The sequence below is a fragment of the Raphanus sativus genome, chromosome 8 (assembly GCF_000801105.2).
Source record: "Raphanus sativus cultivar WK10039 chromosome 8, ASM80110v3, whole genome shotgun sequence".
NCBI lineage: Eukaryota > Viridiplantae > Streptophyta > Magnoliopsida > Brassicales > Brassicaceae > Raphanus > Raphanus sativus.
In genome coordinates, this window is record NC_079518.1 from 24559026 (window position 1) to 24570846 (window position 11821).

An 11821-nucleotide genomic window follows, 5' to 3' on the forward strand; every position below is an offset into this window, starting at 1 on the left:
TTTCAGGAAGTTAGTTAACATTATCATTCTTATGAGTTGTTACTAAACTCACTGGAATCAAACCAACTTGAAGTGAAAAGAGAGAAGTCGTTACCCGAGTATCGGAAGCGAGGTGGAGTTTCTTCTCAGGTGGAGTTCAGTTTCAGGTGGAGTCTCTTCAAGGTTCCTGAAACAGAAAGAAGATCAGAGTCAGTAAGAGTTTTCATCATCAATGTCAGTTCATCTTGAAAGGGTCAGTGTTCATCGAAAGGAAGAGAAGTCAGTGGTTACTTATCTGGGTTCGATGTTACGGGAAGTCTGAAGCTTTGACGTCTGACAGTTGATTCTGGAACAGTCCGGCTCAGAACAGATTCATGCAGAGTCGTCAGCTGTTCGTCGGTTCATCTTCTGAGTCTAGCCGATAGGTCTGATCAGAGATTGAAGCGCCGTTCGTATTGATCTGCAAGGAGAAGAAAAAGAAAAGGGGTCAGTAAGTGAAAGATCCGAGATTGGTTTACCTTGACAGTCGAAGAAAATCAGAAGAAGAAAAGAGAAGAGAGAGGGATACAGAGAGTACCTTACATCCGTAGAGGTTCTCTGTCATCACGAGAGCAAAGGATTGCTCCTGGAGTCGTCGATAAGCGTCGGTGAATAGAGGAGGCGATGAGTCGCCTCAGAGAGACAAGCGGCTAGGGTTCGAGAAAGAGAGAGACAACACTTCGGTGTTCTGTCTGAAAGGTGGAGATTGTGGATTTCGGTTAGTCTGGTTCAGTCAAACACCAAACCGGGCTTCGCGATTCCCAGCCCATCTCGTCTCCAACCTGCAAGAAAGAGGAGAAGCCCAAGTCTCAGCCCAAGAGCAGTTGTGAAGCTAAATGAAACGCAGTGTTTCAGAGGCAACGACAAGTGGATGAGGTTGTTATAACAAACTCATCAGATCTCATCGTCACTACGGCGAAGAGAGAGAACACAGATCGAGAAATACAGAGAGCAGAGAAGAGGTAGAGAGAACTTAGCTCAAGTCGAGAGGTTGACGTCGACGGAGTCACGAAAGCGGTATACGGTTGGATCGAACCATTCCGGCAGTGATTTTCCGGCGTCATAGAGGATTCGGCAAGTGAGCTTACTTTATCTTCTTTGTTGTTACTTGTGCGATACGTTCGCCATTGTTGTACTCTGTAAAAGCTTGATTTGATAGTGATCAGTTGAGGGATGCCGTTCCCTCCCCGGTGAGTAGATCCGCGAACACCGGGTGAACAAATCTTGTGTTGATCTTTAGTTCTTCATCACTTTGATCTCGAACCTGAAACGAATAAAACAAACCTAATCACGCATTGCAACGGAAAGCTAAACCTAATCTAATCCGATCCAAATACTCAACACTCTCTCTCTCTCTCTCTCTCTCTCTGACGCTCTCTCGTCGTCTTTGTCTATTGTAAATATTATTTCATCTTCAACTAACCAAAATTCTGTTGTTACGGAAAGCGTTGAGGGAATGCATTACTAAGCTAAAACAAGAGTACCAAAAAGACCACAGGTTCAACCAGAGGCGGACCCACATTGTTTAATGGTGGGTCAGCTGACACACCTTAAATCTTAAAACTTTAATATTTCGTATGTAAAACATTAAGATTTGATAGCTCTGGTGGTTAGATCTTTTCATTTGACCTCCCATAAAACCAGACTTCAATACCAATTGACATCATATTTTTATTTTTTTTTCCAAGACCTATAGCTCATCTAAAAATTTGACCCATGTTAAAATAAACTTTGGATCCGCCACTGGGTTCAACGAATATAAACTAGAGTTTCTTTGACTACTCCATTATATCTCAATGTTGCCAGTCGTGACAAGAATCATTGACTTGATTCTTAACAGCTACAGATGTAACTAACGTTCCAAAAGCTGCTACAACCAGTTCCTTTTATTATTTTTTTCTCATCAAACATTAGTCTTTAAGTGAACTCATCATGTGTCTTGCATATTGGCAGCTCTTTGAGCGAAAGTGTGGATGCTAGTGGTTAAGCTATTGCAGCTTCCTAATCAGAAACCTCAAAGTCAAAAGGCGTGTTCTTTTAGAAGACGTAAGGCTAGCGTCAACAAAATATAAGAGAATTAAAATTGACAGATCAGCAATAAATTAAATTAAAGAGTTAAAGGATGACGACAATTGACGCTAGCCACACATCAGGATATGTGGGGGAGACGCTGTATTTTACAGCGACGAAGGAAGCATGGAAAAGATGGGTTGCGTCAGTCGCCGGCCGGAAGTGTATAACAACGTTACCCTTACAATTTTCTGGTTTGTTTGTTAAATTTGATAGTTCGCCGCTGACGCTGCGTCCGTGAAAAGAACAGAGCTAAAGTACATTATCGATTGTAGTATATTTGGTTTCCTATGCTTGAGTCTATTTGTGCTTCAACCACATTGAGAAGAAGACAATGTTATGCCGCGGACTCATGAAAGTGGTGGGAAAGCAAATGTTCTGTTTTAAAAACAAATTGGTGTTATGGTTAGTTGAGAGATAGTCATAGAATTATATATAAAGCAGCCACTATATCTCTACTGGAGATAATACAAAGATTAGCCAAATGGTTTCGTTGGTCCTCCTAGTTGAGAGCTAGTAGAACTTCCCCCTGTCTTGGTGAAGCAATGCTTTCATGAAAATCCAGTAGTAGACTGACAGAAACTGTTCCTCGATCTTAAAAATTCAGTAGCGAGAGGAAGAGGCCTATGGTAGAAGAAGTCTTTATCAACAGTCATTACTCTTCTTCTTGGTGGTATAGCAATAACCAGTAACTCAAGACCATGGATGGAGAAAGAAATTTTTAACGCAGCGAGCAACACACAATCAAGATTCTGCTCAAAGCTATCTACATTCCAAAATGTCGAAATGAATCACGATTACAGATAATTACAGAACATCAACTCTGACTTATCTTCAAACGGAAGCAAAACCTGCAATAACCATCAGACTATAAACCACGAAGAATAAGAATGAACAAAAGAGATGAATAAAACATATCAAACGATTCAGAAAATCAAGTCGAAGGATGAACAGATTGATTGAAGGAAAAGCTCAAAACGAAGAACAAAGCTTTGTTTTAGAGAGTTAGATGTTTTTTTATTTTAGCTAGCAGAGTCCCACATCGAGTGAAAACAGATCTGTGCTTGTTGTATATATAAGTTTAGCACCCAATTAATGTACGTTGAGCTTGGTAACGTGGGCTTATAATCCAAGTGGAGACTACGAGTTGTCGGGACATTTGGGCCGATCTCTTTGGGCCGGGTTTGGATGGGCTATCTACTGGCCTGCCCATTCCAAGTTGGGAGTTGAGTGGGTCGGACTCGAGCGAAGGCTTGTGGTTCGGACACTCTTAGAGCGGAGGAGACTGCGTGAGGCTGGTTTCACAGAGCAGCGTCCACCTCCCGCTCTTGACGGTGGAAGGATAACGGGCCGTGGCCTTCCGAGCCCACTATGACCCAATAAGCCGGCTCCAATTCGACCACAACTTTTTTCCTTTTTTACAGTTTGGGACGAACTTTTTCCCCAACGTTAATTTTGACATCGTAGATTATTTAATATGAAGCACGTCGAGGATAATAAGCAGGAAATCATTATGATGATTTTCAAAAAGGTAACTCGCTACTTTCACTTCTCTTCCAGTCAAAAATTTCTATGATAAAGTCAAAAACTTGTCTTTAATGAAAACATATGATTTTATAAAGTTCATTCCTTACACAAAAAAAATCTGCGGACTGTTGTTTTGTTTGATGACAATTTGGGTGTAAAGTTCATTCCTTACCATGTATGTGTCTGTATATTTGAGAGTTGAGACAGAAGTGTGTCTGACTTTTTTATGGCAATTACAATTGGACTACAAGTCTCATATAGTCAGGAATCTGATAAACTTACTGAGTGGAGACAGAAAGGAATATTCTGAGTGTTACCAAGAGAGAAGAAGATATATGTGCTGAAGACATATGGTTAGGAATCGAATAAACTTATATACAGTGCTGAATTTTCATAAAGTATTCTGAGGAATAGGCTACTACATCTGTAAAATACTAAAACGGCAGCTTAACGCAAAGTTCCTAATGCATAAAAACATAAAACCTCACACCAATAATCATGCTTCCATTTGCTTGTACTTTAGCCACTTTGCTTGTTAATTCCTCTGCTTGAGCTCTGTTTCTTCTGGACATATACTAATGGCAAGGTTAGCTTTTCAGAACCATTCAAGAAAAGGTATTGCACACCAAGAGATCCTACTGGTGGTACCAAATTACGAATATACCTTCAATAATCAATATGTCAAAGTTCTTTTGCGAGTTTCCAACATATGACATCCGAATATTTCACCTAGCGTCACGAGGATTTTTCTAATTTCTCATGTTTTGAACAATCATCCATTCATTGATCTTAACTGATGCATTTTCTTTCTTAAACATACTTGCATAACCAAGTTAAAGATTCTATGAATGGATTGTTATTCATTTGACCTGAAGTTAAGAAACATCTCTTCAACCTGTAATAAAATCGACAAACTTGTTCATGAACCTTGGAGCGTTTTCAGAATTAGGGTTCAATAGATGAAAGCAATGATCTTCCTCCTCCATCACCTCCACATCTCCTCTCCGCCCACTCTTCTTCAGCTTCTCCGCGTACCCCAAACCTTGCCTCACAAACACATCTCTCCCAGGAACCGCAACCAATTCCAATTGAAAAGATGCAGCAGTCAAACGAAGAATTCTTGAAGTTTCTTGGAGAAGGCGCTTACGGTTACGTAAACCTAGTACGCTACACTAATCCCGACGACGGCTCTTCGTTTTTTGGGGGCCAGGATATCTCTGTATAATCCAAAAAAGAACATCGTATTTGTATGGAATTAAAGATTTGATCTCTACTAAAGTTTGGAATTAATGATTTGATCTCTACTAAAGTTTATTGATATATTTCAGAGTTTTGTTTTAGTTTTCTGACTCCAGAATTAAAACTTAAATGAAACTTAGATGCGAGTTAAAAAGCTCTTTGTTCCATATCTGGAGAAGTTTTGCTAATGTGATTGATAAAAATTGAAACACAATGGTGGTGTTCTAGAAGCAATTTTGAAATGAATTATCAGAGATTCAGTGGGTTTATGGGGTTATGAATTTTAATGGATTTGGAAATACAGATGACATGGTGTTATGCAATATATGATTTTTAAAAAAATTAAGTTAAAATCATGTGTTATTGCCATTGGTTCTATAATTTTAAATTTTAATTCAAATTGTGTTATTTGTTTTATAATTTATAAATTCTAATTCAAATCAAGAATTGGTCGTAAATCAAGTTAGTCATATGAATTTGTTAATAAATTCGATTAAAATAGATTTGAATTGACTACTACGTTTAAAATATAAATACTAATACTCAAAATAAATTCTCCGGATTTGTAAATATTAATTAAAACCAATATAATAGATTTGAAAATGGTGTTATTTGTTTTATGATCTACAAAATTTCAGACCAAGAATTAGTCACAAATCAAGTATTAGTCATACGAATCTGTTATTTGTTTATGATTTATAAATCAAGTTATAGTCATAGAATTTTGTTAATATATTTGAATTGACTACTAAATTTAAAAAATAAATACTCAAATTCGAAATAAAATCTCTGGATTGTTAACCTTAATTAAAAATAATATAATAGATTTGAAAATGGTGTTATTTGTTTTATGATTTACAAGATTTAATTCAAATAAATAATTAGTCATAAATCAAGTATTTGTCATATGAATTTGTTAATAAATTTGATTTCAATAGATTTGAATTTACTACTAAGTTTAAAATATAGATACCCAAATTTAAAAATCTCTGGAATTGTAAACATTAATTTAAAATAATTTTGTCTTGACTTTATAAATCGTAATATAGTTTTAATGAATTAAAATACATAAGCGAACAATATAAGTTCTTATTTTTTAGTTTATATTCCCTTAAATAGAAAGTAAGAGGTTGGAAAAAGGTTTTGTTATTAATAGCAAACGATAAGGTGTCTCTTTTTCTTGTATTGTTTTCTTTTCTTTCGCACAAAGGAATGTGTGTACTATGTAATTCAGTTTTAGTACTTGGTCTCTTTTTCTAATTTGTTACATCTTTTTGGATTTTACCTTAAAGCATGAGATATGAGTCAAATCTTTTGAATAAAATTATATCTATTAAAGAAGAAATCTCCTCTTTAGCATAAACACACATGTATGTCATTCATGGTTTATGATTATTGTCATTTACACTGAAACAAATTTAGCAGTCTTGCATTATTTAAGAAACATCCAAAGGCATTTATTAATTGTGAGAAAATCTTAATTAATAAAAGTGTGTCATTTATTAATTGTTAGAAAATCTTAATTACTAAAGGCACAAAACACATGTCTCTCATATCTTAGTTACAATATGCGTTTTTACTGTTAAAAATTAATTCGCTATAATTAATGAATTAGTAGTAATTATATACCAAAAAAAATTATATAAAGAGATTTTGTATGCATAGATATTTAAAAATGTAGCTACAATCAATAAACAAATCTACACATACTATTTTAAATTAATGAAAATACAGTGTATTCACTAAAGAGATTAATGTGTATGGATATAGATTTCAAAATTCATGAAAATACTACTTAAAAAGATATTATGAATATGCCAACAATTTTTAGTTCATATCTATACAAATCTGTAAAAAAGTTCTTTGCATTAGTTAGACTTTATAATTTTAAACTAAAAATCAATTTTACATAATTAGTATATTCACTAAATGGTATCAAATTTTTAAATGATCTGTTAACAATGTGCGGAACTAACAGTTTAAAATCCGTTAACGCGCGAAGCTAACATTAAACTTTTAAAGTAAGTTGTTAACAACGTGCGAAACTAACCAACATTCAGATTTTAAAATACCGTTAATCACGCGGGAAAATTTTATTAAAGTAGGTATATATTAATTGAAAGTTAGATACTAATTTATCATAAAATATCTTATTTTAAGAATATAACAATGCTATCTATCAAAAACAATTCAAAGAAAATGCCAATATTGGAGGAAAAAATCTACTTTTGTAAACAATAGGAATATCTTATAATACTTTTAAATGCTTAGAAGAAAAAGTGGAGTTACAGGGTTGACTGTGGTAGTATATATATAAATGTACTGTGCCAAAGAGGTGATATATACTTCTCTTACAAATATAAACTGCTTATATAAGCTCTCTTCTAGTGTCTCTCTCTCTTCACCTTCATTCTTCAATTCCTCAGATTATATCTTCTTCTTTCTCTGTTTCTCGGAGTAAAACTAAGACAAAGTCCTTCTCTTTTGTTACAGAGGTGATTATTTAATGTGTTTTAATTATTCTTTTTAGTTTTTGATGATATTAAAACAATTTTCTGGTCTCTTTGCTTGAATAATCTATTTTGATGATCACTCGGTATTGAATTTGAATAGAAATGACATAGCTATTGTTCTCATAACCAAACGATCATTCTAGCCATCTCGACTTTGTTGAGTCTTGTTTCGGTTGTAATGTTCAAGAAACTGCTAGTCAACAATTAATTAATTAATAATGAGTTATACAGAAAATTATTAATTATGCAGATGCCTACACTTTTTTAATGTCTTGAATTAAAATAAAAACGTTTAAGAAAAATAATTTTGTTTTAAGTTCGATTTGCCTAGCCTAAACCAACTTTTAGAACACTAATCTATACTATTAGCAGTGAGATTCTAGTTTTGGCCATTGTGTATCTAACTTTGCTTTCATTGTTCTACAGGTTTTGAGTTTTACAAGAGGATTTTTTAGTTGACTATAGACATCTGATCAAGATATGAATCCAAATTTGCGTCAGAGAGTTGGAGAAGATGGTGAGGATACGAGTCGTAGGGTGCGTCAGAGAGTGGAGGAAGATGTAGCACGAAAGGATCAAAAGCCTGTGGACTGGGCTAGTATGATCTACGACCCGATGCTCCATATCTTTATGCTATTAGACTACCCCGACCGAGCTAGCTTAGCATCGACATGTAAAGCATGGAAAAGCATTGGCGCTTCTCCTTACCTGTGGAGTTCTTTGGATCTTCGGGCTTACAGTTTTAATCTCTCACTGGCGGCTTGTCTTGCGAATAGGTGTGCTGATCTTCAGAAGGTTAGGTTCCGTGGTCTTCACTCTTCCTCTGCCTTAGTTAATCTCAAAGCAAAGAATCTGAGGGAGATAAGCGGTGAAAGTTGTGGGAATGTAACAGATGCCAAACTGTCTATGATCGTTGCACGCCACAAAGCTCTTGAGAGCCTCCATCTTGGACCAGGATTTGGCGAGAAGATCACTAGTGAGGCTATAAAGCGTATAGCCATTTTCTGTCCCAAACTTAAATCGCTTCGTCTCTCTGGAATGAGAGATGTTAGCTCCGAGGCGATTACATCTTTGGCCCAGCATTGTCCACAGCTCAGTGATGTTGGATTCCTAGATTGTCTGAGCATCAACGAAGAAGCGCTTGGACAAGTGGTTTCTCTTCGATACCTTGCTGTCACTGGGACATCAAGCATTAACTGGAGAGTTGCAACTGAGAGTTGGGAGAAGCTTCCGAACTTAATCGGTTTGGATGTCTCGAGAACCAGCATTGACCATGTGGCGGTTTCAAGGCTGTTGACATCATCTCAAAGCTTGAAAGTTGTGTGTGCTTTAAACTGCCATATGCTCGAAAATGTTGCAGATTTTGACCCTGATGAATTCGAAGGAAAGATCTTGATTGCTAAGTTTAACAATACTTTAAACGCTTCTATATTATTTGAAGATAACTCAAAGATGCTAAATGAAGAAACAATGCGTTGGCTTGAGTGGAACCTTTCTCGTACGCTTCTATATTTGGCAGAATATAACTTGCTAGGACTGAACAGTTTCTGGCATAACCATGGACCGAAGTTGTTTCTCAGGCTAATGCAAAGCTCACAAGAGGATGTTCAAGAGAGAGCAGCCACAGGACTTGCTGCTTTCATCCATATGGGTGATGACAATGCTAGTATATCAGTTATGCGTGATGGAGGCATCCCAATTCTGTTAAAATTTGCTAAATCTTGGAAAGAAAGTTTCCAGTCAGAAGCTGCAAGGGCTATTGCAAACCTGTCTTTAAATGATAATGCTGCAAAGGCTGTTGCTGAAGAAGGAGGGGTCGATGTTATTCTTGGTTTAGCAAAGTCTAGGAGTAGACTTGTGGCTCACGAAGCTGCTGGTGCACTGTGGCATCTCTCTCTTGGAGACGCATATAAGGTAACTTTGTCCCCTTATAAAGAGTTGTTAAACCTTTTGCTCTTTAGTTAACATTGTTGCTTCTTGTTTATTTTGTATTATAAGGCCATTGTACAAGCTGGAGGAGTGATTGTGTTGATGGAGCTTCTCTCTAGATGGCCATATGACCGTGGTGAACTTCTGGTACAGGCTTGCCACCTTTAAACACTCACATTTTTATTTTAGAAATATCTTAAATTAATACTTCTACCTAAGTATTATCAAAACCAGTATTAGGGCTTTTAGAAAAGATTGTAGAGATGTCTTGTTCATTAAGTTCAAAGATTTTGTTAGATTTGGTAATTTTATTTTTATATTTTGTTCATTCTGAAAAGAAGTATTTATCTACTCCCTTTTGTCTTTGATCAGGAGCGTGCTGCTGGTGCACTAGCTAATTTAGCAGGAGACGACAAGTGCAGCAGGGAAATTGCAAAAGCAGGAGGTGTGCATGCCTTGGTAATGCTAGCTCGAAACTGCGAGTATAAAGGAGCACAAGAACATGTACTTCCTTTTTTTTATACATATTCTATGCTTATGCTTGTGATTGTCTTAACTTGGTTTGTCACACATTGTCTTCTTCTTTTTTTTTCCCTCAGGCGGCTCGTGGTTTGGCTAATCTGGCTGCTCATGATGATAGCAACAATAACAATGCTGCTATTGGAAAAGAGCCTCATGCTTTGGAAACTATTATTCAGCTGACGAGATCCCATCATGGTGGTGTTAAACTAGAAGCAGCTGGTGCTCTTTGGAACTTGGCATACGATGAAAAGAATAGAGAATTGATCGCTGCATTGGGTGGTGTTCAAGCCTCGGTATTATTATATATATTTCCTTTTCTGTCTTTTATTTCATATTTTTGTGTCTGTGTGTGTTTTAGATACATCACTTGTGTTTCTTGATTATATATTTTAGGTGGCACTTGCCTACTCCTGTATGAATGCATCAAGAGATCTACAAAAGAGTGCAGCTGGTGCTCTTTGGAGTCTATCACACTCAAATGGAAACAGGTGTGCATCCGTTTGAATTTTTTTTTTCATTGCAGCTTCCTAGCTACATCAATGCAAAACTGATTGAGATGATACATTTTTTGTTCTTTCTATAATCAGCATTGTAATTGGACTTGAAGGTGGTATACCTCCTCTAGTTTCTCTTGCACGATCTCAATATAAGGTAACAAGATTTTTTTCAGATTTTTTGAGTTAGAATCCGATTCACCTTCTACCTTTTTTCCAAGGATGTGCATGAAGCTGCTGCAGGAGCACTATGGAATCTTTCTTCCAATCATGATAATGCTCTCGGCATTGTGGAGGAAGGAGGAGTTTTAGCACTTGGTCGCCTCTGTACTACTTCTCCTTCCAAAATGGCTCGTTTCCTTGCAGCATTAACATTAGCATACATCGTTGATGGAAGGTACTCAACAGATTAACAAATCATATTCACATTTCAATATATTATGTATGCCTTTTTGATCTTATCTATCTATATGCACAGGTTGGATGAATGTGTAAAGGCTTCTCCAGGGGAAAGGTCATCAAAAAGTGTTAGGTTGCCTAAAGTTATAATAAGCGGGCTTAAATACATTGAAAGATTCATTAACGGTTTCATGGATCCAAAAATCATAAAAACTGCTGCTTCATCATTTACTCCATCTAAGTCAGCACAAGTATTGAAGGAAGTAATTTGTATCCCAGAAGATGACAATTTGAGATGTAGTGGTGAAGAGATTGGAAGGTTTGTTAAAATGCTGTGTAACCCTTCTTCTCCTGTACTCCAAAAAATTGCAGTCTTTGCGCTTCTCCAGGTATTTTTTTCTTTCTTCTAAATGGTTAGTGTGCTTTTTGAATCAGTTTGCGTTTTGGTACTAAGACCTAATGTAAATAATGCAGTTCACACTACCAGGAGCTAGTCATGCCAAGCATCATGCAAGCTTGATGCATAACGCTAAATATCCGAGACTTTTGCGTATTGCTGCAGCAGCTACGAGTATGCCTCGTGAGGCTAAGATCTTTGCGAAAGTCGTGCTTCGCAACCTTGAGTATCACCAGCCAGAATGTTCAAAAGGAAAGAAAGTTATCAACTTTCAAATAAGACTGGGGCGCCAATTTCATTAGCATTCTTTAGTGAATAGACTATTTATGTATCTCTCATACAATAAAAAAATCAAGACAGAAGCAAAGAATCAAATTAAGTGCGTAATCAAATTATGGAAGCTAAGAGCTAAAATAGCTCATGAATTATTAGTAAATAATATTCACTGATTCTGGCATAGTAGCAATATGTAAGAGACAACTCGTTAACACACACACACACACACACTAATTGATAATGTAGTAAGTTATAGTATTAGTCAAATTAAGTGCGTAATCAACAACAATATAAGTATGTAATAATAATTCATGAGAAACAGAATCCTTACAAACATTAACTATGTTGCAGTATGTAGTAACTTGTTCCCGATGTCATGGAGGAGGATCTAGTCGTGAGAAACATAAAAAGAATCCTCCGTGTTGCTTTAAAGAAGC

General features: G+C 36.3%; 1 protein-coding gene across 1 annotated transcript; it reads left to right on the forward strand.

The window, feature by feature from the left end:
• Positions 1–7847: 7847 nt before the first annotated feature.
• LOC108820370 (protein ARABIDILLO 2-like) lies at positions 7848–11410 on the forward strand. The gene is made up of 9 exons (XM_018593319.1): positions 7848–9281; positions 9366–9443; positions 9669–9800; positions 9896–10111; positions 10212–10306; positions 10406–10469; positions 10534–10709; positions 10791–11100; positions 11186–11410. Exons 1-9 carry the CDS (start codon positions 7848–7850, stop codon positions 11408–11410), a joined length of 2730 nt encoding a protein of 909 aa, XP_018448821.1.
• Positions 11411–11821: the final 411 nt, after the last annotated feature.